Here is a 23,848-nt window from a genome sequence, read left to right on the forward strand (position 1 = left end):
GGGATTCTAAAGAGTGATGTACCAAGCACAAGGTAGCTTACGAAGAGGGGAATCAACTGAAATGCTATCTATGAACACACGCTATGCTAAACTGAATGGAAATCTTGCCACTTCCCTACGCGGAACCTCCATTCTTGATGCTTTTCAATGGATGCAGCCATTTGTAGGTGCCCTCAAACGGTTCCGTGGCCGAGATGAAGTCCAATACTCCAGCCTTCTGCGCGTTCGGCGACACGATGAAGGTGATGAAGAGTTGCTGGACAAAAGACCACGACATGACGTACCTCGACATAATCCAGTCCCATGTCGAAGCCCACGCGTGCATCCTAGTCACACGCGCAGACTGCTCGAGATCTTGCTCCACGCGTTCGCGCCTTTTCTGCCTGTACGCCTCGAACTGGGCCTCCAGCGCCGAGAAGTCGGGCGTCTTGCCGTTGGCTTCGTTCGCGGAACCAGAGACGAACTTCTGGAGCCTGTTGCAGAGCGCCACCACGTCCTGCACGCCATTGTTGAAGCCCAGGCCAGCGTTGGGCGTGAACTTGTGCGCTGCGTCGCCTACAAGGACCACCCTTCCTTTCCAGCTCCAGTGTTCGCAGAGGCCCTCCTCAAGGCCCGCACCACCGGAATTGAAGCGCTCTTTGTAGACATCCTTGACTTTTAGGGTGTCTGTGATGGGCCAATCTGCAAATCTCCCAGCAAACGCATCCAGTTGCTCGTCGGTGAAAGAGATGCGTTCTGTCGTGGGCTCGGGGAGCTTCTCGTACAAGAAAATCCAGCCCCTATCCTTGCCAGTGATGTACATGACCGAGTTGTCGGTTCCCGAAGTCTCGTAGCTCTGGCCGGTCTCTGTTGGGCGCGGGAACGAGGCCCACATGCACTGGTACAGTGTCTTGAAGGGCTTCTCAGCGTCCCACGTCTTCTCGCGGGAGGGGTCCTCGGCAACGGCTAGTTTGCGCATCTGCCGGCGCGTCGCGGAGTGTACGCCATCGGCGCCAATAACAACGGAGCCGTCGTAGGAAGAACCATCCTCACAAGTGACAGTAACTCCCGTCTCCGTAGAGACGATTCCGGCTAGCTTTTTGCCGGTCAAGTACTTTGCTTTGGCAGCTTCTGGAAGACCATCGTAGAGGGTCTCGATGAGGTGAGCTCTGTGAAATGCGACAGGTTCTGCGCCGAAACTAGAGGATGAAGAAGAGTTTGTTAGCGAGCACACGATTTGGCTTACATGGACATGTGAAGTGGGGGGAATAGGGGTCTGCGAAAACACGAAGGAGAAACCAAAGGAAGAGACTTACTGCTCTTTGAAAATTGCCAGTGTCTTTGCATTCTTGAATTCGTATCCGTCGATAGTAAATCCTTTATTTTCGTGCAACTTGCCCCCAATTTCCATAAGGTTATCGAGGATACCAAACTGATGGAAAACGCGCAGGCTCTGTGCGCCCAGGACGAGACTTGCGCCGAGATCCTCGACGATGTTTGTCCTGCGTTCGAGAACGACGAAGTCGATTCCGGCGTGGTGAAGCGCATGCGCGGCGGTGATACCGCTAGGTCCACCACCAATTATGATGACTTTGAATGGTCCGCTTGACATGATGAATGGAGTGTGATTGCAAAGAAGTCTTGGATGCTGCGAAATTGACTCAGCAAACGGCCTTGGGATTGTGGCCGGTGATATATACCACAAGAGGCCCGTCCCCACCGAGACGGTACCGGGTCTCCGCCCTCTATGATTGTCCGCCTAAGTTCCCGGGCGCTGGTGCGTCCACCGGGTGGCTGGCCATCGCAATGGACCTTGTATGAGGTTTCATTTTGTTGTCGACGTAGGATCGGGCACTAGGTCTCTTGGGGTCAAACTCTGGCCCGTTCCCGTCCCATGTCGACAAGGACTTCACTGGTTCGCAGCGTGGATCGAGAAGGAACATACTGGCAGTTCCACACACGTTCAATTCCGGGCAAAATAACGCAGAATGAGCCCAGCCGCTGGTGTACGACTCTACTCCGTCAGCAATTTGCCCACTTGCGGTGGTAATAAGTCCGACTTAGACAGCGTAGAGGCGGAGTCGGCGAATGTCCACCTCGGAGACTTACTTCACTGCAGTGATTACTTGCAAGGAAATCATGTCTTCGGAGCCAAATTGAGGGATAGTGGTACGCTACCATGCATGATTATCAGAGCCAGGACCCTTTGATGCGCCGGGCAAAACCCATCTGAACCCCGGAGATCCCACCTAGAGACCCGTTCAAGTTCCGAAACGGAGCAGATGCTACGTCACGCAAGAAAAATGCAATCGAAGGTAGTGCTTGCTCAAAATTCGATTCGCAGTTTTTATCTGAATATCCCATGAATCATGGGTTTAGTAACGTTGAACATGGCGGAGTTCGCAGCAACAACGGCAACTTTTTGCGAAAGTTGCACCCACAGAACTCGGACCTTGTGATCTCCGACGGTCCGATAGTAAGCACATTGTACGGAGGAAGAAAAATACCGTGCTGCCGTGCCATCCCGCCGGTATCGAGGCCTTGAGGCTCGACTTATCGGGACCAAGAGAGGATGGTCTAAGATCCGATAAGCTATTTCGTGCAATTGAGATGATTGAGTAAGTCTATAATAACATAAACCTGACCTCTTCTCAGAAGCTCAGCAGCCAAACTCACTCTTTCTTGCGCGTGCACACCTACATGCGCCATATAGGGGTGTGCGGAAAACGATTGAAGAGTCAGTAGCATCATCACGCCGACCATGGACTTCAGGTCAATAGTAAGACAATGAACGCTACTACAGTTAGCCATTCTCTTCATGTTTCTTCTACTTGTGTCTTTCTGAGACTTGTTCTTCGCTTGCACCTATAACAGAGATGGTAATCCTAGAATAGAAGGCATCCAAGCCTTAGGACTATGAGAGACCAGATGGTGTTTCTGAGCTGTCGCCGCGTGCTAGTCCTTGAAGTACACGCATAGCCAGTGCTTTGTCAAGCTCAAAGGACAATAAATACTCGAGGCCTCTCAATAAGCAATGTTCGCTCTCGTTATCATCCCATCGAGAAAAGCTATATTCCTGCTGCCATACGCTCCGACTTTCCAAGCCTGGTAGACTATCCCAGTCACAATCTGAGAGCCCGGGCGTTCTAGATGACTTATGCTCTTGCTGAGCGCCGTGTTGATGAAACAGCTTAGTGTAAATGATTCATCTGAATAATCAATGATCAGGAGACTTGGGATCTGATGAATATCATGAGCAAGCTTTCACGGGCGGAAAGGTCCTGTCTAGGATTTCTACCCACGGAAAGACGGCATGGAGAAATACTCCCGGTTAGCCGGTATGTCAGACTGAAGTGGATGGCGCAACTCAGTCAGGTTAGCGTTTAAAGTATTGTCCTGAGCTGGCGGGACCTGCCGAATAAGGGTGCACAGCCTGCCATATCAAGCCATATTCTTCAACGATCATTGTCAGCCTGCTGCCTAGAGTCCGAGATCACGAAACTGGGGCCGTTCCGATCTAAGCCGTCAGCGTAACGACATCCCACTCATCATTCTACACTTTTTCGTAGTACAATGACACTGCAAAATTGAAAAGAGAGACATTTTTCTCCCTGTTCCTCATCTAGACCTGTCTGTTGTTCTCGTGACAGGTTCACCATGGTGTATGCCAAGTCGAAAGTCTTAGACAACTAGGCGAGGGATGCGGAGACCGGGGTAGATCGCCATTGCCCCAGTCCGGTTTGCCTGGCTTGGCATAAGTGACCTCACGTATAAGAAGAGTTGATTAGGATGTCCCGTAGTGAGAATTACTCGGTGCGGCTTTGACTATCAACCTCGTCCCGTTCCAAACTTCCACCTCAAACAACAGTCAATATTATGAAGCTTCTATCATCAATCGCATGCCTCCTAGGTACGGCAGCTGCCGCGGTCGACATTCTGTTGCCGCTTTATATCTACCCTATCAACGATCTACAGAAGCCTTACGATGGTACTGTGGACTGGCAAGCAGCTATTGCTGCCATTGACGCCCACCCGGACTTGACATTCAACGTCATCATCAACCCCAACAGCGGCCCTCCCTTTGCTTTTGAGGACGGCATCAAGATTGACTGGGCCCAGTGGATTGACCAAATCAATGACCGTCCCAATACTGTGACCTTGGGCTACATCTCGACCCTTGGCACAGTACAAGCCCAGCCCCAGGACATCGCCGTCGTCAAGCAGGGAGTCGATACCTATGCCGCATGGGATACAACTAACGGCTGGGATGGCAACTCTTGGGACATTCACATGGACGGTATCTTCTTCGATGAGGTCAACACCGCTCCCGCCCAGCTTCAGTACTACACTGATATCACCAACTATGCCAAGTCCGCTACGGGCGTGGTGGTACTAAATCCGGGTGTGGCCGTCGACCCCGCCAGCTCCTCGCTCTATACTGTGGCCGATGCAATCCTGTCGTTGGAGACATGCTACACGGCTGATTCCGATGCGCCCCAGGATCGGTGTCCGAGAAATACGTACACGCCGTTCACGCCCGCGTCGTTGAGCTCGCTACCGACGGACGCCGCGCAGAGAGCCAAGTCTGCTGTTCTGGTCCACGACTTTTATGACGATTGGCAGCCTTACCAGCCTGCTCCGGTGGCGACTCTCCAGGCAGATATCAATGCTATTGTTGCGCAGGGTGTGCATAGCTTGTATATCACGCAGTGGGGATATAATGAGAGCTTCACGCGCGAGCCGGCCAGTGTTGGGACCGTCTCCAATTTGCTGGCGCTGGCTCAGGGCTTGGGATCCGGCGTGCCCCTATGATTGAGGTCTATCATAGCCTTGGAAATTATCGTTGGCTCATCCATCTCATTGTCAGACTCGCGCAAATAGGACTCTGGTCGAATTACATGTGGTGTTTCTAAAACTCACTTATAAATTTGCCGTGCTTCCAAGCCTTTGGTGCGAAGAGAGATATCAGCTCCTTCATAGCTCTAGTCTTTTCAAGTTTATAGGCTGAGACTACCTCTCAAGATTCGCTCTTGCTGTCTGGCCAAGCGCGTGATGCGTGTTGACTGTGATGACCCGGATTCATCAGGTTCCTTTGCTAGGCCACGCTATGATGACGATGCGTTAAACCTCTCCAATACCAGCTCATAGTCCTCTCCCGCTTTGCCTTTACGTAGCATAAAGTCCTGCGACAAAACACCTGAGCTGGGCGTCGTAAATTCCAGGCGGTATAATGATTGAAACCCATACTTCTCGTAGATCCCCTTTGCCAGAGGCACAGCTTCCAAGAATGCCAACTTTCCTTCCTCATCGGCCCTCTCGACGCCCCATCTCAGAAGTGGGCTGGCTGCGCCTTTCCCCTGGTGCTCTGTCCGGCAAATGAGAAGCTCGAGGTACCAGTGTCTAGTTTCGCCCATTATTTCGGCATGCTTACTGCCGATAGAGCCAAAAAAGTGGTTTGCAAACTCTGGATTGCCCTCTTTCGGCCAGATGTCCGCTGGAGGCGGCGGCTCGACGTTTGTCTCGTTGGGTCCTGCTGGGCGAACCCACTTTGCGCAGGCTATGGGTAGATCAGGGTCTTCATAGTCTGGATCGGTGATGATGAGCCAGTGGAATCGAGGTTCGCTCATCTCTTCCGCAAAGGATTTGGCGAGAAAGTTGCGGACTTGCGTGGTTGCAGGGAAGCATGTTATGGCTACCGGGTTATCGTGGAAGGCGGAGAGGTAAATGGACGCGAGGGCCGGGCCGTCGGCCGGGGTAGCGGGGCGTAGTTTGACGGGCATCTTATTGAAGGTGCGAGTGAAAGTCGCCGGCTGTAACCTGCTTCTCTAGTTGGGAAGTCTTCCGATTTGTTGTATGAATCTCCCTCCTCTCCAGCCTGAATAGCTTTTAGTTGTAGAAAAGAGAAAGCTAGACAGAGTCTTTGTGTGTTCTCCTCTTTGACTTTGCGCACAGGTGTTGAGAGGTGTGGCGCATTCAACTGCCTCTTTGGGTATCGCGTTGGCGGCTTTGATGGCCGTTTCTGTGGCTAACCTTTTGCTTTATGACGGGAGGAGCATGGGCACTTGCATAACTTATAACTTTGTCTTATGTCTTTCATAACCACTCAGCCAATTCACTGCACACGAAAAAGACTTAGCAAGTGCGGGGCTCCATCCTGCCTTCACAACTCCCACGCCCAACCACAACAAAATCAAAAGGAATATCCTCACGACAGAGATGAGATTTGAACTCATGCGGCCGAAGCCATATGATTGCGAGTTTAATTCGAGTCATACCCATTAACCACTCTGGCACTCTGCCCTTGTTGGATACGGGGATCTCAAAGAGGCCAGACTATGTTGGATCCCAGGGGTGGTGGGTGTGGTGGAGGTTGCGGAGAAGTCGGCAATCCTTGGGGTGGGGTGACAACTTGCGAGTACCCAGACGTGAAACGGCATTGTCTAAAAAGGATTTCCGGCACTCGATTGGTTAATTCGGACTGAAGTTGATGTTCCTGGGTCTTTGTAGTGACCTACGGCTTGTGAGGCGAAAAGGTGGACTTCACGGAAGCTCCGGACGCAATTGCCATGAGGACAACATTCTTTCTGGTTTTGTTATGCAAGACAAGACACCGCTCTTTTGTTACTGACGTGCGCTTGAAGAGCAAACGCTTCGGCATAGTTTAATACAAAGGTAGATGAGGGGTTTTGCCTCAATGAGGGGTTGTGCCTCGCCAGATGTCCACCCCGGCCTCTCGACTTCGGGAGGAACAGTCGGGCCCCGATTATGGGCAAGCCTGCTCCCAAAAGAAATATCCTATAGCTCCATAATTACGGTCTCTATCACCTAAACAAACTCAAAAGAAACAGCTTTCACATCAACCATCACCACGTGAATGCAAGCTCTCCCAACCTACCTTAATGCAAACACAGCCCGAGTAGTTCCCGCCTGCCTCAAGGGGTATGGGCTAGTGGATCGTTAGCTGCGGAGAGTTCGGAACACTAAATCCAAGCTTAAAAGTGATGGACTGATCGGCTTGATCGGCCCAGAAGCCCTAGACACGACATCGGTACGAACCGCACTGCTATTTCTAGCATCCCACCGGGATTGAAAGAGCTGAGACTTGACCCTAGCCACCGAAGAAATATGCAGTCTAAACCGTCATTCATCTCTTCTCCTGGGCGTATTCAATGCTCAAACGTTACAATCTTCAGATAGGCGAGTTGTGGCTGAAAATTGGACAGAGAATACCCCGGCATACTAAGCGGACGGTTACATGGCTTTCTGAATGGTATCATCGCCACCTGCAGCACTCTGTCTTGGCAAGTTCACGCAGCCTATGAGAAGTCCGGCGATGCGGAGTAGCAAAGACGGCTCGACGGATAGCAAAGGCATAGGCGAAGCCGAACAGAAGAACTTAATCATTGTAGCGATGGATAACCTTGGTGACGTTGACCAATAGTGCCAAGAATTTGCGACATCTTTCCGACCTGCCTATTTCATATCGAAAGACCAGGCTCATCAATTGTCCGTCTGACAAGATCCATCCCCAGAGAGGGGTTCACGTTCTGTACCTGAGGACCGAACTGCTAAGCGATGGTCTTATTCAAACGGCATTTTCGCCATGGCTTGGCTTATGCAGATCGTGCAGAATCCTGACCGATGAGTGATCGGGCCAAATGCAAGTATTCTGCATTTACTCAGCGGTGAAATTCATTTCCTGGGACTTTTGTGACATCCCAGTGACATGGCGTCTCTTGGCTTGGAAGATGGAAGGCCGGACCACGTTGCTGATGTTATAAATGCTGACGATAGTTCTACCACTTGTGGAATAAACTTCTCGCCCTGGACTACATCTGACACTTACGTCTCTGTAGCGGCAGCTTCTCCTCCAGCCATACTGGTAGTGAATCAGTCGCCATCATGAAGTCCAACGCGTTAGTTGTCGCCATTGGCGTCTTATCTGGTGTCACCATTGCCAGAGAGCTGGAGCCTAGTGCCGAGTTGTCAGCCTGGTATGACACCGGCGCGGCTCACCAAGAGAGCATGGAGCACAAGATCGTAGGTGACCTCGCTTCTTGAACTACAAGCACAATCAAGTCTAACAACATCAGGCTCAATGGGAACAAGCCGAGGCCGAGGGAAAGTTCGATTCGACTCAGTGGACGGGTCGCGTCAAAGACTATCTCGCATGCAAGGATGGCAAGGTAGAGCTCGTCAAGGGCGACCCTCTTCAGACATTCCGATGCAAGGATGTAAGTCAATGGTTGAAAATGGGATCGGCCTAATCGTCCTAGGTGCTAGAGAGTTTCGCTCACAAATAACAGCTCGACCTCTACGACTTTCAACCTCACGCAGCGTTTGGCAACTCAACCGGTAGAGGTTCCGGGTCGTGGGGATGGACGGCACCAAACGGCCGGGAGTTCTCTGCCATCGGGCAGCTCGATGGTACTGCATTCGCCGAAGTCTCGAAGCAGGGCAAGCTGATCTATCTCGGCAAATTGCCCTACTTCTCCGAGCCAAGCAGATGGCGTGAGATCAAGGCCTACAAGAACTACCTCGTCGTCGGTAGCGAGGCGCCTGGTCACGGAATCCAGTTCTTTGACTTGCGCAAGGTATGTCAAACCTGCGGGGAATCTCGTGTAAAGCATACGCATAGGTGAGCTACGGGCTAATACCGCTTCAGCTGCTCGACATCGACCCCAAGAACCCCGTTGTCTTCTCCAATGAGAAGGATTTGACGGCTCATTGGACCGAAGCTCTACCCCTTGGTCGCAGCCACAACGTCGTTGTCAACGAGGAAAAGGGATATGCCGTTGCCGTCGGCGCCCAGCCGCGTCGCAACCTTCCATGTGACTCTGGTCTGCAGTTCCTCGATCTTGCCGACATCAACAACCCTCTCTATCTGGGGTGCGCAGCTGGCGATGGCTATGTTCATGACGCGCAGTGCATCGTGTATCGCGGACCTGATGTCAAGTACTGGGGCCGCGACATCTGCTACGGCTACAACGAAGATACCTTGACCATGTGAGTCCTTTGACACCGACTGTGTTTTACCCTATTTTCTGACCAGCTGTCAAGCTACGATGTGACCGAGAAGAACAGCACCAACATCATCTCACGCACCACCTACGAGGGTGCAACCTACACCCACCAGGGCTGGGTCATTGACCCCAATTGGCAGGATTTTCTGGTGCTAGACGACGAGATTGACGAGCGAAACAAGACCGGCCCAGCGGCTGACGGCTTCCCTGTGACCTACTTCTGGGACATCAGATCCCTCGAGAAGCCCAAGAACTCTGGTATTTTCAAGGGTACTGTACGCAGTGTCGACCACAACCAGTTTATCCATCGCGGTCTGGCGTACCAGAGCAACTATGGTGCTGGGCTTCGTATTCTCGATATTTCATCCATTCGATGGGATCCCACAGCCAAGAACGTCAAGGAGATTGCCTACTTTGATATCTTCCCGGAGGATGACAATGAACCTGGCGGTGGAGCAAACAACTACACTGGTACTTGGAGCCATTATCCGTACTTCAAGAGTGGCTACATTGTCATCAACACTATTGAGCGCGGTGTCTGGGTTGTGAAACGATCCAACCCTTGGTGGTGGCCGTGGTAAGGGGCAGACTTCACATCAATCGGAATATGGTGTTCCGATGCCACAGTCGTCTCCCGAAAGCAGCAAATATATGTTCTTGTATATAGTATAAACTCCCTTGTTTTCTTAGAAACCCGGATTTTTCAAGACGAATCCTAGTTTTACTCAGCGCTGCGTTTCCATATTGCGCCAATCGAAGGTCTGACAAGTTGATGCGCCTTCAATGGTACATCCTCAAGACAATCAACTAGGTTACAACCGCGATGATTTGTTCGCCCGCCATCACCTCACACTTCGGTCTCACTGATTGGGTAGTGTAATCATTGATCTGGAGAACCGCTACTCAGGGATTAGATGGCTGACGCTCAATCGGGGCAGAAACTCCACCGAGCATTACGTCGCTCCACACAGGCCATGTATGCAGGCCAAGACTGCTGAGGCAGAATATCCGGGAACGACGTGCCGTCTACTTGGCGCAAAGCGGCACTGCCTTGACTCCCGACATCATACTCTTTTGAACGGGCAGGGCAAATGGTCCTTCCAAGAGCAAACGCCGAGGACGCGTGGACATCGATTTGAATTGAGTTAATACCTGCATTGCCGAGTCCCGAATCCAGCTTTTTTCATTTCACATTTCATCCACAGTCGCTTTTTGCCTTTTTGTCTGTAGCTCTCAGACCTGCTTTTAGCATTCAACCATCGGGCACGAATGCCTCGTTCTCAGCCTCGAGGAGACGATGGCGCCCAGCAAATCAAAGACCATGACAATTTGAATAGACAGGAAGAAGGCGAGCTTGCCCAAAGCGATGATTGGCATCATGGCCTGTGTGGATGTTGTGCATCCTGCGAGCTTTGCCTTCTGAGCACCTTCGTGCCATGTCTTCGTATGCCGCTCTCTCAACGTGAAAGTAGCTGTTTTGCTGATAGATCTCGAAAGTTCTCGGGCAGACTTCCCATCGGATCAAGGAGCCTTCGATGGAAAGTTATAGGCATATCAATCGCGATTGTCTACTGATGCTGGGAGTCACATATCTTACAGGCTTTGGTTGGATGCAAGGAGCCAAAAACGACGACTTTCCATCTCCAAGTCACTAACAATGCATTCCAGGTATGTCATGAAGAAGCGATTTGAGATCCGCAAGCGTTATGGCATCAAAGGAACCGATGCGAGAGACTGCTGCGCATCCTATTGGTGCCTTTCATCTGCTTTGGTTCAGCATGAGAGAGAAGTGCTTGCCCGGCAGGCTGTGAGGAGTGATCCCATCACTGAAGGCTATCAGACTCAACCTACCATGGAATTGCCTTCTACACATAATCAGCCCACTACATAGAGTTCAAATGAAATTGAGTTTTTCCGGGGTCAATATACTGGCCACGATTCCGAGGTGTTTGTAGCCTTGGCTTCAACTGACATTGGCACGTATGTGTGCGGATGAACATCGAGAGCTGGAGGTCTCTCCGTGCCTGCAACAAGAATTCGCAAGTCGACAGTGTCAATTTCTATCACAATTCAACTGAAAAGTAAATTGTCTCGTATTCTGTCTAGCATGCTGTCCTTGAGTCGTTGTCGGGATCGGCTGATATTGAACTTGATGGCCAGGGTCAACTACCAACGTCGCATGATTGCTTACTGTATCCAAGGTTGATACATCTCAGCTCAAGCTTTTAGCCGATAAATAGCTTATCGAATCTATAGTCATTCTTTAAGTGTACGTTACAATGTTTGAATTTTGGCCCGACGCAGTGACAAACAATTCCTTCGCCACATTCCGAAACCTCATGAAGCGATAGCAGTGGATCACATTGTTAATTCATTGTGTCTTATCAAGACCGACAACAACAGCAAACCGTGATTCTTTCCCGGCACATAAACCAGTTGACGTCGTTCTCGGTGGTGCCGGAATGATGGCGGTGATACTTTGAGTCAATGACCTAGTCCAGCCCCATTCTTGTATCAGGGAGTGGGTGGTCAAGGCACTCTAAACAAAGTTAATTCTGCTCCTTCATATAAAAAGCGCGCTGAAAATGCCGATCAGTCTTCAACTACACGCTGAGTAAGGAGATCTACCGCTTTTTTGATGACGGTCTTGAGTCAACATCGACAAAGTCCGATCTCTCCGTTGATATCATAATAGACTCACCTAATGCGATTCGGTTTCTCGATTGCACGATGCGATCGAGTACATAGTTCAAGGAGTTCCCGGCCGTAGAGTCGGCTGATTCAAGACATTAAGCTCGGCTCAGCTATACACTCATTTGTCCATTTCCAACTTTAAGCTGTTGCTATCGACAATGGCGGCTCGTCTGTTCTTCTCCTTCGGGATTCTGAGCACCGCGGTGCTTGCCTCCTCTCCGGAAACCGCCATGACAGCCCGCGCATTTGACTGCTCTCCGGGATCGGAAACAGGACTTAAGCCCGAGTGCTGGGCTCAGTTGAACGTGTCAGACTACATCACCAAATGGCTGGCTGAGAACGGCACCAAAGCCGACTGCGACAACCTAGGATTCGCCCAGTGTTTCTTGGCTTTCAACGGATATGGAGGCCGAACCTGCGATACCCTCACTCGCGATACGTGTGCAGCTTTTGAAACTGCCGGTGTCGACGCCGCCTACTCCTCGCCGCAACAATTCTACACTCTTTGGAACATCTACGCCATCTCTCAATTCTTCAACCAGTTCTCGGAGGCTCTTTGGAATGGCCACACCCTTGCTGCGGATACGATTGGGGACATTGTTGCTACCGTCTCCCCATCTACTGACCCTCAAGTTCCAAGCAACTTGTTGTGGACATCAATCTCTGGCGGGTTTTGGATGGCCGCCGTTGGCGCCTTTGCCAACCCCCTTTTGGCCGGCGTCGCCACTGGCATGGCTGTCGTCACAGGGATGAGCTCTTTCTTCATGTCTTCCGTGGCAGGCTCTTCCAACTCACGATTCATCACGCTGGGTGAGATCGGGAGCAGCCTTGCTCAGCTTATTATTGACTACCAAGGTAGCCTCGAAGGCGCTTTGAAGGAGCTTCAGGGCAACAGCACCCTGTTCCTGGCCGCAACAGAGCCTGGTGGTTTCAGCCAGCGTGCTGTGACCAGCTTGAACCTCCAATCCACAGAGCTCTACCACGATCTGCAACTTTACATCCTTTCTCTGTCTCTCAAGGCCAACGGCATCGTTTCCACTCGCTCGACCGGCGTCAATGCCCTTGACTACGCACCCAACACCAACGGTGCCGTCTCATGCCCTGGTCTTGGTCCCGCGGGTAACTGCTACCAATTCTGGATCGACCCGGATACGGGCGACTCGTACGCGCTGCACAACCCGAAGGACTGGAAGAACGACTATGTCGATGTGCTCAACAAGATTCACGACAAGAACTGGGCGAACCTCAGTGAGATTTTCAAGGTAGAGGATTGCCAGGGCAAAGATCCGAGCTTTGACGGAAAGACCAAGGTGACTTGCCTGGCGTCGCACGGATTTTGCGAGTGGGACTACGTTGATCAAGACACCGTCACCAAGTCCAGGACGGCCAACAAGCAATTCACCAACTGCGATAATGACAAGTCGTGGGGCACTCTTTGTGACTGGATGAACGGTGGTCTTGTGATGCCCGAGGCTTACCTCGGACCTCTCTTCAAGTTCCGGGAGCCTGCATGGTGCAGAGAGCACTAGATTCGAGGTTGACCTGCTGAGTTCGAACACAATACCCGTGCAATCATAGAGTAGTCATATCTGAATGCAATGGCGTTCGATGATAGCAACATCAAACCGGATGCTAGTTCTGATGCTAAATGCATGTATCTTTAAACATACTCTCGTGTGCAATCATCCAAAAAGAACAATACGTCTTTCATTTGCGCCTCAATTGTGAAATAGTGATGTCTATGGTAGAATTATCTCAAGAATGCTACAATTACCAAATGGTCTCGAGTCCGATGAAGCACGTGCTGACGGGATGCAATGATCACCATGAGGCAGCGGAGGAACGTGGGGAATCGTATTGCATAGACAGGGCTAGCGGAATTGCCGACATGCGGATTAGAGATTTCGCTTTCGGATTGAGAGATCTCGCATGTAGTCAATCTTGGTGTCAGCACCACGCGGATATAATACTCGACGCATCCGATTTCTATCACCTGTAATGAGACCAAGATATAAGGTTGAGCACGTACTGACTCCCACATCTGCTGTTACTGCGAACACTGTAGTATTGGTTGTAAGACTCAGGCAATTTAGATGCCACGCGGGAGAGATTCACAGCCTATATTCACTACTTGGATTCCGGTACATAAGTCAGCAGGACATTTCCATCGTGATTTGAAGATTCAGCATCGATTATAGCGAACTGTGCATATGAAAAAAATCATTCTTTTTTCCACGACATCCTGCCCAAAGTTAAGTAGTAATCACGTAAGTCGAAGGAACCGTTTGAGTGATGGACTCTACATGTATCAATCAACAAGATGACCTTCTTACTTCGTGAAACATATCTGATATACCTCAAGTATGTTACATTGCCTTTCGACGTTCCTCATCTTGGGCAACTTGAAGTTGATCAATGGACATGTGCCGTGCCTCAAAGATGCATGTGGACATTTGTAACTGCATGTCGTATGACTCCGTTGAATTCGTGCATAGAATACTTCTAACAATTTTATCCATCCTTGAATCGCTTGCCTACATCTACCTTGACCCAGACCAACTCAGACAGACTCAAGGCATGTCAAATTGGCCTCTAAAGACCATAGCTATGCGTGTCGAAAGCTACAACCTTTCCGGGCTCCGTGATCGTCCCATTGATCGGCGCTGCGAGAGACCCTCCAGTAACAACATATAAGGTCCCCTTGTCCTTGACGTTTCGTCCGAAAGCAGTGGCAGTCCCTCCAGCGACAGTCAGCTCCGTCTCTGAGCCGGCTACGACGGTGCCCTTGCTCTCGGGGGTGATGTAAACAAGTTTATCATCAATGTTGGTCACAGCCCAGATACCGCCCTTCTTGTCAAAAGCAAAGTCGTCGAGAAACGCAGCGATGGTGCTCACATCGGCAATCAGGTCAATGGTTGCCTTTGCCGCAACTCTACCCGAGCGATCAAGCTTGACCCGGAAGACCTTTCTAAAGGAGCTGTGACTCCAGTACAAATAGTCTCCGCGAATTCGCATACCATTGACTCCGATGGCCGGCACCGCTCCGGCTGCAGGCTCGAGATCTTGACCGCCCAGGATGGTCTCATATTTCTTGGCTTTGACATCGAGTCTGTACACTTTTCCAAGCGCAGACTCGGCAATGAGAACAATGTTGCTGTCCCACGGCAGAGAGACTACGCCATTCAAGAAGGCCGCCTCTGGGACGTTGACGATCTTGCTCGCCGTCGTCTTCTTGTCTGCGATGCTGACCTCCCACGCTGAAAAGGTACCGGGAACGCTGACACCGATGCCTGAGAAGTTGCCGCCTACCACTACGAACGAGTCGGTGCAAGTTTCGGTGATGCCGAGAAGGCCATTTATGTCTGAGAACCGGTGGACGAGTTCTGTTGACGGCGCCTTCTCCCACGGTTTGGCAACTTGGTAAAGCTCGGGAGAGGTAAGAAGAGGTAGGAGGAGGTTGCCATTTTTGCGGACGGCGATGTTCTCGATCCAGTTGGGCTGTTCTGGGAATTGGTAGACGATACGTGAGGGTAGGCTCTGGCCTACAGCTAAAGCAATGTAGAGAATTGAAGACGCGATTGAGCCCCGCATAGTTGCTGTGATTGTGACGGGTTATCTCTTGAAGCGATATACCACGAAGCCTCAATATGAAGAGTGAACGAACTCTTGGTGCGGTAATTGGTACGGGGTTCATTGCATTTAAATATGCCGGCTTGGCCTTGTAAATTCTCATCCATGCTAATTGAATCGATGCGTTGGCTTACAAAGTTCTTGCATCTTACACAGGGTTCTTGTTAGCTCCGGAGTTTTCGTCTTACTGAGATTGTGCAGGCGGAACACCGCTTTACATGGTGTCTAGTCCGACGTGGCCCATTAAGATCTTACAAAGTTCCCATAACAAAGCCAAGAGGTGCAGTAGCATGCACAAGCGATTGGTGATCGTTCATATCTAGCCCCCAGAAGTTATCGGCTAGAAGAATAGCGCAATCGCTTAGGAAGCTGACGTTGGAGTAAGTATTCAGCTGGGATCTTGGGTACATGTTAGAACAAGCACCAATGCATAAGCAAAGCATTAGTCCCATGCGTAGATAATTCCACGGAAATATTACCAATCGGTAACAGTAATGATCAGATCTGATTCCATTAAAATAGTCGAGGTCCCAGATGTGCTAAAAGTTACTTAATCTTAAGCTTGGTGAGTTCCACGGAGAAGCTGTAGCTGTAACTGTAGCTATAGTTTGGGTGTGGTTCTCCACGACCATCAGTCCTCCCTGTTTCCTTGCTCCATGTATCCGCAAACGAGCTCTCTCCCGCAAGCTGGTCCACCACAGACTCGGGGCATTCTGGATTGATACCTAGCTTTGCTAAGTTGGTACTAATCAAGGCCTGAAGGAGGCGGCGACTTCGCAACCGACCAGTCATACTCTCGTAGGTGTACGTTCATCGATGTAAACAGGTGATGTCATGCGGCTATCGGTATTGGTTCTGAACTATTGTTGGAAGAAGCCGTGGCGTTCGGGCTGCTGGGGCTGATGCTAAATCGACACCATGCGCTTGCTCGCCAATCGAACGGCGCCCCAAGTCACAGCGCTCTACCCCAAACAAATCTCATAACAAGGGTTAAGTCCCAAAGAGAAGATGTTGAGATCGTAAGGTATGAAGAAGAACCGGCGCTGGAAATGCCATTGAGGTTTCTCAATCAAGACCTGGCTGCGACATCGGATCCAGGCGCGCGGCTTGCATCGGGAGAGGGTCTATGTAAGTCGGGACGACGCCCTTCGTTTGTCATTAGCGCATTGGGGCCTTTCGAGTGAACCCCTCTAGGAGTCATCCTTAAGTTCGGGTTCAACGTCACATCGAAACTCTACATACGGAGGTATACTGAGCACTAATCTCATCATCCAGATGTGAAGCTGATCACTTAACAAGACATCACACTGCCCAACATGAGTAACGAACTCGCCCAAGAGCTGAAGCAGCTGCACGTCCCCGCATCGCCCGTCATCTTCACGAACGTCTGGGACCTCGCCTCCCTCAGCGCGATCATCTCGCTAAACACCACCGACTCAAAGCCCGTAAAAGCCATTGCGACCGCATCATGGGCCATTGCAGCAACAGTGGGCGTCAAAGATGAGGATCTTGAGCTAGAGCAAAACATGGCCGCGATAGGTCAACTCGCGCCCGCCGCCAAAGCTGCCGGCCTGCCACTCTCCGTCGACCTCCAAGACGGATACGGAGACCTCATTGACGAGGTCGTGACGGAAGCAGTCACACTGGGTGCGAACGGTGCCAACATTGAAGACAGCATTCCGTCAGCCGGGTTCGAGAAGGGCATCGAGGGGTCCCTCTACGGTTTGGAAACGCAAGCCGCTCGCCTCAAGAGCGCCTTGGAGGCGGCTCGCGAGGCCGGATGTCCTGACTTTGTCCTCAACGCCCGGTGTGATGTGTTCCGCCTCGAGCCGTACTACGCGGCCGACGATGAGAGTGCCCTGGCGGAGGCCGTGAAGCGGGGTCGAGCGTACTTGGAGGCCGGGGCAACGACTGTGTTTTTCTGGGGTGGTTCGGGACGCGGACTGCGGTCATCGGAGGTTCAGGTGCTTGTAAAAGAGCTCGGTGGGCGGGTCGCTGTTAAGCTTGGGGATCGGGCGGACTCTTTGTCGACGAAGGAGCTGGGGGAAATTGGGGTCGCTAGGATCAGTGTGGGACCGAGTTTGTACCTTGTGGCGATGAACGCGGTGAAAGAGTCGGCGAGGAGGATCTTGGATGGAGGGAAATTGGCAACTTGAGAGCTTTTGATGCGGAAGAAAGCTTGAAGCATGTCACAGGGCACCAACAACGCGGACAAGACCAAGCTGTTTGTCAACTAAGTTTGTTACATGGCGCACCTTTCTATGAAGCAAAAGTTTTGTAAACCGATCCAAGAAGTATGTTTTTGAAGAAGACTCGAAACAGTCCTGCCTCAGTCAATATGTACAAATCATTTCAGTGGCCTCCAGAGGTCTCTTCCTTATGTTTAAGTAATCAAATACCCCATCTAGTTGATGGCGGCAGGGGGCTGCTGGCCAGGCAGAGGGATGCTCTGCGGGTGAGCGGTGAACATACCCTCAGGGTCGTACACGGCCTTGATCTCCTGCAACTTGGCGTAGTTCTTGCCATACAGGCGCTCGCTCCACTGGTCAACGGTGAGAGCCGTGTCGCGGTAGTTGACGAAGCCACGCAGGGGCACGCCCTCGGCGGCGAGCTGGTCCTTGAAGGGCTGGAAGCCGTTCTGCATGTAGCTCAGGCCGTCGGCGGGGAACTCGGTCAAGCCGGTGGCGAGACGGCCCTCCCAGCGGATGAGCCACAAGCTGTTGGCGTGGGCGAAGGAGGTGTCATCGTCCTTCAGAGCCTTTGTGGGCTTGCCGCCCCAGAGGTCAATGAAGCCGAACTTTGTGAGGTCGGTGCGGTTGAAGGCCACAGTGGTGAAGTTGTAGAGGGCGGTGGCGGAGGCCTTTGTGAAGGGCTGGTCCTCGCGGAGGACGAGGGCCTGGAGGTAGAAGTTGCGAGGGGGGAAGGTGTCGATGGGGGTGTCGATGGAGGGAGTGGCAACGTTCTCGACGGCCCAGAAGTCCTGGACGGTGCGGGTGAGCTGAGTGCCGTTAGGGAGCTTGGCCATGAGGGGCTCAAGGAGCTTGTCAAAGTCCTCGGGGTTGCCCCAGTAGAAGCCGGAGCCGGTGTAGGGAGGGGCAGTCAGGGACCAGCGCATGGTGAGCTCGTCGGGCCACTGGCCGGAGAGGTAGTGCTCCTGGATGGCGAGGAGGGAGTCGACGCCGGCGGAGAGAGAGCTGTCAGTGAGAGTGATGGTGTAGTTGATAGCCTGCTGGTACGTGGGCTTCCAGGTCTTGGTGGTGAGGCTCAAGATGATACCATAAGAGCTGCCGGCGCCTTGCAAGGCCCAGAAGAGCTCGGGGTTCTTGGTGCGGGAGGTTTCGACAATGGTGCCGTTGTAGAGCATGTAGGTGGCGCCCTCAAGATAGTCCATGGGGGTTCCGAGCATGCGGGACAGGGAGCCGAAGCCGCCTCCGATGGAAGAGCCGATCAGGCCGACCATGTTGGCGCGGACGTGAGGGAACCGGGCGCCGTGCTCCTTCCAGAGCTGGCTGACGACGGGGCTCACGAGGGAACCGCCGCCGTAGGTAAGCAGACCGGTGGCCTCATCATACTTGGTCTCCTGGAAGTGAGTCATATTGATGGTGAGTCCGGCGTTGGGCAGACTGTACGAGCCGTAGCAGTGGCCGCCATCACGAGCCGCGACGAGAACCTTTGCCTCCCGGGCACAGGCGAGAGCGGCGGCGACCTCATCGGTGGTGCGCGGCCAGGCGACGCCGGCCGGAGTGGGGGCGATGCGGCGCTGCCATGGGAGGATGTCGGTCGGGAACGAGGCGTTAGTCTCGGGGAATGATGTGAGGAGGCCGGCCGTTTCGAGGCAGGTCTCTAGGCCCTGGGCCTGTGTGCATGAAGCGAGGGATGCCGTCGCAAAAGCGGCGAGGCTGAAAAGACGGACCATGGTGAATGAATGCAGCAGAAAAGGAGAGACTGAAGTTGGAATGGCAGAGCTTGGAGGCTTCCAGAGAGCACCACTTCCTGAAATCCACGCACTCGGGGCTTTGCTTTATATCTCATCTCCTCTGCTCAAATCCCCCCTAATTCCCAACGTTCTATGATGATTTCTTGGCATCATCTAGATGCACCACGCCGCCGGGCAGTTCTACCGCAAGTTGTAACGGAGGCACCCGCTCGCGTCGAGCTCGGCAGCACCGGACACCGGATGAACTGCTGCGGTGGTATTGGTAAAGGGGTTCAACAGCAAAAACGCTCGCCCGCAAAGTGGCCCATCATGCCTACTGCAATAAAGTTGCAGAAACCTTTTTAGATTGTTTCCCAGCTTTTCTGCAGATAGAGTTCGGCTTAGAATCAGGGATGATCCGCGTCGCTGGGCTCGCGGAGAGGGCGTTGTCAAGTGCTCGAGTCATTGACTTTCGGGAGGAACTGAGCAGCATCAAGAATTTCTGCTCGCTGTGAGGGGCTTGTGGTCAACATAAACAGAGAATCCCTCCAAATTGTTGCCTCACTATCCGTGCCGCATGCAGAAATACAGCGAAGATCGGACACGCTCTTTGCTGTATGATGCTCTTTTGCCCAAGTACACCGCACTCGGGACGGGGGCACAAGGGTAGTTTCCAGGCGGCTCAAACATCGGCGCACTGCCACGGAGCATCGCGGTGCCAAGACAGACTATCCCCTGGGACATATTGCAGGATGGAATTGTAAGTTTTTGGGGGATGAGAGAAATCAAATTTCGCACCATACACAGTGTCGCGATTCGCCGAATTCTCTCCCCAAGCGTGTTCCATCCATCTGGTCTGATGGCGGAGCATGTCTTGGAAATTTGGCCGTTTGGATGAAGGTGAGTGCCAAGGCAACTCAATGAGATGAACTTGGACAACTCGATACGCGTATTGAACCATACAGGAAGAGCCCTACTTATGGGATTGAACACTGACAATAATAAGGGCAACTCATGGTTGTTTTCCATCGCGTCATTGACTTTCAGGTTACGAGACGCGTGCTTGACAGCAACTCCACACCTCAAGGCCCAGAGAATATAGGCGCGCAATTTGCTCGGCCAATCACAGAACAATCCACTCTGCATAAGGTTGTATAGTGTAGCGGTTATCACTCCAGATTTTGATCGTATCAAAGCTTCTGGTAACCCCGGTTCGAACCCGGGTACGACCTCATCCTTTTGCTTTTTGTCTCTCTTTAATTCCCGCCAAGCTGTAATGCTAACTAAGTATGATGTTCCAAATGTTTGTGAAGCTGTATCTTATACTTTTACGTCATTATGGCTTAACTTCAGTCTAGATAGGTGGTTGTCAACGAACTCGTCTGTTCTTCATTGATACTTTACGACAAGCTGCGAAGCTCCATGGTTTCATCGCATACTTTTATTGGTTATTTCACCGAGGTAACTCTGCCTTTCACTCCCACCAGTAACTTTAACCACTTGAGAGGCCTGCCTACTCATTTGATACGCTACGCCTCCTCACGTCGTCTATTGATTGATACCCCCATCACCATTCAATCGTCACCTTATCGTGCGCGGGACAACTCAAGACCTAGCGTGTGCGATCGGAGCAGGCATGTCGAGCTTCTTTCGGTCTCTGCGACACGACTTGCCGGAGCATCCCTGCATCGACCTCGCACAGAGGTCATCCAGCAACCAACACTCCCACGGGATGGCACATCGTTCCCGTCTGGCATTCATGCATCACAATCTTGACTCGGGTGAGCGATAGAGCTGTTGGTGATGCGCGGGCATCCAACCTAAATGCACTGACGTCGATACCGACTACTCGGAGCCGATGTGTGACAGCTTGTCTAGTCCGGCAAGGCAGATTTGTCAATAGCTCGTATAGTTGCAGCCGATGCAGTGTTGAACGTGGGGATAATGTTTGGGAATATGCATGTTTCCTATTACCCCTGGAAGTTGTCGAGCGGAATGACCAAGTGTTCTGGAGATCAAGTCAGTCCTGGGGGTAAGCTTAAAGGCAACTTGATGCGCATCGTTCTCTGATCTTTCAGCATCTGCGAGCTTCCTTCGCGAGCCTTTGCCATCTCATCCATGTGTTTCGTTGTAAACACTCATATTTTTGGTTGAAGCAAGCCCGGGACGCTGCTTCATATCCGGAATGACACACTTCAAGTCCTCGAAACCCAAGTTCGAGCCAGAACACGACAGATCAGCAAGCAAGCATCCGCCGAGCTACTCCCAGCGACTTCAGCAAGGACTTGGCTCTCTCGGTCTCGCAACAATAGGCGGCGGCACCGCTTTGGTACTCGCACTCCTAGGTTTCCTCCTATTTTTATGGACCGGAGAAGGTTCGCAAGACGGCAAGACAGCCACAGCCCTGTGGCGATGGGTCATGCTCAACCAGCACATTACGCAGGCCATCACTCTATCAACAGTCTTACTTCGCATAGCAGTAACAGCACAGGCATCCATCTACACAAGCCTCATCGCGGGTGTTGTGTTAGAGAAGCACGGCGTTCCTCTCTTCCGAGTCGCTGAGATATCCATAATTCGGTGTACAAACGACGGGCCGTTCCAACTGACTTGGCTACTCATGACATCTGCACGAAAAGCCTACATGCCGACCGGGTTAGCAGTTTTGCTATTGCTCACGACCTTTGTTGTTCAGTTCTCATCGACGCTCCTGGTGTCTGATTTGGGTATGAATGATCTTGTGGGTGACGCCAAAGCAAGGACACTCAACGTGCATATGAGCCGCGATGTCATCTCGCTGAATCGGCAGATGAACAACTGGATCAGTCGCCCGACCGCATATGTGCCATTTGGAGAGTCCCCTTCAGAGTCAAACACGACGTTAAATATCCAGTCGAGCTTCACCGATACTGGCATCGTACAAAGAACTTTTCTGCCCCTGTCAACGTCGCAAATGTCTACGCTGCGCCACTACACCGGCGGTGTCTACGGCTTTGAGTCGCGCTTTGTGTGTCTCCGTCCGTCGGTTTCCGCCTTTCTTTCAGTGACTGTTCCAGCACCGGGCTCGGATACTGTTCCTTTCTACCTGAACGTAGCGGGCGGTTTATCATATGAGACCATGTTCCGCGAGGCAGGTCTATTACCTCCAGAAAACTGCGAAAACGGGAGCTGTTTTCCATCAGCTTTTAACTGCTCGCTGCCTCAATTTCAATACACCGAAACGCAGGCACGGCAGGGCTTTACCAACAGCTTGTGCATTCCGAATGGCACAGCCGCGCGACCGAGTGCTCAGAATCATACCATCTCGGACGATCCCATCACGGCATACTCTCAGGTGTTCCTATTCTTCAGAAATAATGGCACCCACGATCTGTGGAAAGGACCGGAAAACCGCGTCCTGGCGGGAACATTTGGTTTGAACAATGTTTCTTCTACTGATGGTGAATGGCTCACGTATAATCGTCCAATTGGGGGAAGACTTCCCAAGGGGGAAAGAGTTGAGACGGGCGTATTGAGGCTGGATATGTCCCTCTGCTTTCAACAACTGGCATTCAACTTTGCGCATGTTAAGCTTTCTAGCAAGAAGGACCTGAAGGAGTCGCAAGTAACTTGGAATCCGAGGACCAAGGCCTGGAATACGAACAAGATCCAGAAACTCATGGGCGTTGGAGCCCACGGCAAGAGCGCCAACAGCCGCGGAATCTTCTCGCTGGATTCAGTACAAACCCCATGCCACCTAAACGCGACGCAATACTTAACCAACAAGCTCATTAACGACTTGTACAGCTCGCCGCGAACGTTTAACCTTTCTCTCTTCATGGATCCTCAGGGCAGCGGAAACTCTCCCATCAAGCCACACGTCGAATACCAGGCTATCTTTGCCGACATTCTCAATGTTACCAATCGTCCCGGCGTAGCGATGCAGTCTACCCTCACAGCTCTCTCGGGTTCTATCATCAACGAAGCCCTCCCGCAGTTCGACGTCCAGGCCAACGCCATCATGACTTCTTCGGTGCGTGTGATGACCCCAAAGAGCCTGCGGGGTTTGCTCATCATCTTCGGTGTCATGGCCTTGAACATGGCTTGTGGTCTTGCCGTGGTGCTTGTTTTCATGTTTCAGAGTCGGTACTCTAGCCAAGGGAACTACTGGCAGGCTGTGGCCCAAATCGTGTCTGATGAGACGGCGTGGATTCTAGAGGGGGTTACTGACGCAAGTGATGGTCATGTCGAGGATGAGGTAAAAGGTTCGAACAACCTCGTCTGTGTTAGTCGTTCAGATAGGAGTGGACGGGTGCGTGTGGCTCCATTTAAAGCTGTATAGCATACGTCAATGATATCGATGTGAGAGTCACTTCAAGCATAGCTGTATGGATTGACCGTTCTATTTATTTCAAGAGAAAGGGGCTATCAGTCACTAGTGACACACTGAGTTACGGCCTGACTCTAGATCCTATCTAGAACCCTGCTGTTCTTGCGGTCTACTGCCATAAGATTCAGTTGGCTCATTGCAGGTGAGATCTAGGTTCATCGTGTTGGCAAGATGTACAAGTAGCATTAAGCGCGATGGATCACGGACACACTTCAAAATTCACGTGGATCAGGCACA

At 51.8% G+C, this 23,848-nt stretch overlaps 11 protein-coding genes and 2 non-coding genes across 13 annotated transcripts; 7 read left to right on the plus strand and 6 right to left on the minus strand.

Moving 5' to 3' along the window:
• Positions 1-115: 115 nt before the first annotated feature.
• BDZ83DRAFT_718394 (FAD binding domain-containing protein) lies at positions 116-1,591 on the minus strand (the record flags this gene model as incomplete). The annotated part of the gene is made up of 2 exons (XM_060512067.1): positions 116-1,178; positions 1,296-1,591. 2 exons carry the CDS (start codon positions 1,589-1,591, stop codon positions 116-118), a joined length of 1,359 nt encoding a protein of 452 aa, XP_060366691.1.
• A 2,156-nt stretch (positions 1,592-3,747) lies between these two features.
• BDZ83DRAFT_256607 (Spherulation-specific family 4) lies at positions 3,748-4,938 on the plus strand. The gene has a single exon (XM_060501968.1). It carries the CDS (start codon positions 3,856-3,858, stop codon positions 4,789-4,791), a length of 936 nt encoding a protein of 311 aa, XP_060366692.1. The 5' UTR covers positions 3,748-3,855; the 3' UTR covers positions 4,792-4,938.
• Positions 4,939-5,084: 146 nt separating this feature from the next.
• BDZ83DRAFT_750760 (acetyltransferase) lies at positions 5,085-5,759 on the minus strand (the record flags this gene model as incomplete). The annotated part of the gene is made up of 1 exon (XM_060513958.1): positions 5,085-5,759. The coding sequence occupies one exon, from the start codon at positions 5,757-5,759 to the stop codon at positions 5,085-5,087; it is 675 nt and encodes a 224-aa protein (XP_060366693.1).
• A 428-nt stretch (positions 5,760-6,187) lies between these two features.
• On the minus strand, positions 6,188-6,279 carry BDZ83DRAFT_t115. Its single transcript has one exon. It is a non-coding gene; the product is annotated as a tRNA-Ser (tRNA).
• A 1,602-nt stretch (positions 6,280-7,881) lies between these two features.
• On the plus strand, positions 7,882-9,583 carry BDZ83DRAFT_750761 (uncharacterized protein; the record flags this gene model as incomplete). The annotated part of the gene is made up of 5 exons (XM_060513959.1): positions 7,882-8,019; positions 8,073-8,213; positions 8,286-8,573; positions 8,645-8,985; positions 9,040-9,583. The coding sequence occupies 5 exons, from the start codon at positions 7,882-7,884 to the stop codon at positions 9,581-9,583; spliced, it is 1,452 nt and encodes a 483-aa protein (XP_060366694.1).
• Positions 9,584-10,057: 474 nt separating this feature from the next.
• On the plus strand, positions 10,058-11,110 carry BDZ83DRAFT_615690 (PLAC8 family-domain-containing protein). The gene is made up of 3 exons (XM_060507915.1): positions 10,058-10,446; positions 10,500-10,614; positions 10,671-11,110. The coding sequence occupies exons 1-3, from the start codon at positions 10,272-10,274 to the stop codon at positions 10,891-10,893; spliced, it is 513 nt and encodes a 170-aa protein (XP_060366695.1). The 5' UTR covers positions 10,058-10,271; the 3' UTR covers positions 10,894-11,110.
• Positions 11,111-11,926: 816 nt separating this feature from the next.
• Positions 11,927-13,225, plus strand: BDZ83DRAFT_574170 (uncharacterized protein; the record flags this gene model as incomplete). The annotated part of the gene is made up of 1 exon (XM_060504690.1): positions 11,927-13,225. The coding sequence occupies one exon, from the start codon at positions 11,927-11,929 to the stop codon at positions 13,223-13,225; it is 1,299 nt and encodes a 432-aa protein (XP_060366696.1).
• Positions 13,226-14,163: 938 nt separating this feature from the next.
• On the minus strand, positions 14,164-15,611 carry BDZ83DRAFT_615693 (uncharacterized protein). The gene has a single exon (XM_060507916.1). It carries the CDS (start codon positions 15,285-15,287, stop codon positions 14,289-14,291), a length of 999 nt encoding a protein of 332 aa, XP_060366697.1. The 5' UTR covers positions 15,288-15,611; the 3' UTR covers positions 14,164-14,288.
• A 1,031-nt stretch (positions 15,612-16,642) lies between these two features.
• BDZ83DRAFT_574282 (phosphoenolpyruvate phosphomutase-domain-containing protein) lies at positions 16,643-17,482 on the plus strand (the record flags this gene model as incomplete). Its single annotated transcript, XM_060504700.1, has 1 exon — positions 16,643-17,482. One exon carries the CDS (start codon positions 16,643-16,645, stop codon positions 17,480-17,482), a length of 840 nt encoding a protein of 279 aa, XP_060366698.1.
• A 248-nt stretch (positions 17,483-17,730) lies between these two features.
• BDZ83DRAFT_574199 (uncharacterized protein) lies at positions 17,731-19,242 on the minus strand (the record flags this gene model as incomplete). Its single annotated transcript, XM_060504691.1, has 3 exons — positions 17,731-17,964; positions 18,313-18,835; positions 18,899-19,242. The coding sequence occupies 3 exons, from the start codon at positions 19,240-19,242 to the stop codon at positions 17,731-17,733; spliced, it is 1,101 nt and encodes a 366-aa protein (XP_060366699.1).
• Positions 19,243-19,697: 455 nt separating this feature from the next.
• BDZ83DRAFT_615698 (uncharacterized protein) lies at positions 19,698-20,157 on the minus strand. Its single transcript, XM_060507917.1, has one exon. The coding sequence runs from the start codon at positions 20,041-20,043 to the stop codon at positions 19,807-19,809; it is 237 nt and encodes a 78-aa protein (XP_060366700.1). The 5' UTR covers positions 20,044-20,157; the 3' UTR covers positions 19,698-19,806.
• Positions 20,158-20,390: 233 nt separating this feature from the next.
• Positions 20,391-20,474, plus strand: BDZ83DRAFT_t112. Its single transcript has one exon. It is a non-coding gene; the product is annotated as a tRNA-Gln (tRNA).
• Positions 20,475-21,427: 953 nt separating this feature from the next.
• BDZ83DRAFT_774143 (uncharacterized protein) lies at positions 21,428-23,563 on the plus strand (the record flags this gene model as incomplete). The annotated part of the gene is made up of 1 exon (XM_060515415.1): positions 21,428-23,563. One exon carries the CDS (start codon positions 21,428-21,430, stop codon positions 23,561-23,563), a length of 2,136 nt encoding a protein of 711 aa, XP_060366701.1.
• Positions 23,564-23,848: the final 285 nt, after the last annotated feature.

This window comes from Colletotrichum acutatum, assembly GCF_030867785.1.
Source record: "Colletotrichum acutatum strain CBS 112980 chromosome Unknown BDZ83scaffold_31, whole genome shotgun sequence".
Lineage (NCBI taxonomy): Eukaryota > Fungi > Ascomycota > Sordariomycetes > Glomerellales > Glomerellaceae > Colletotrichum > Colletotrichum acutatum.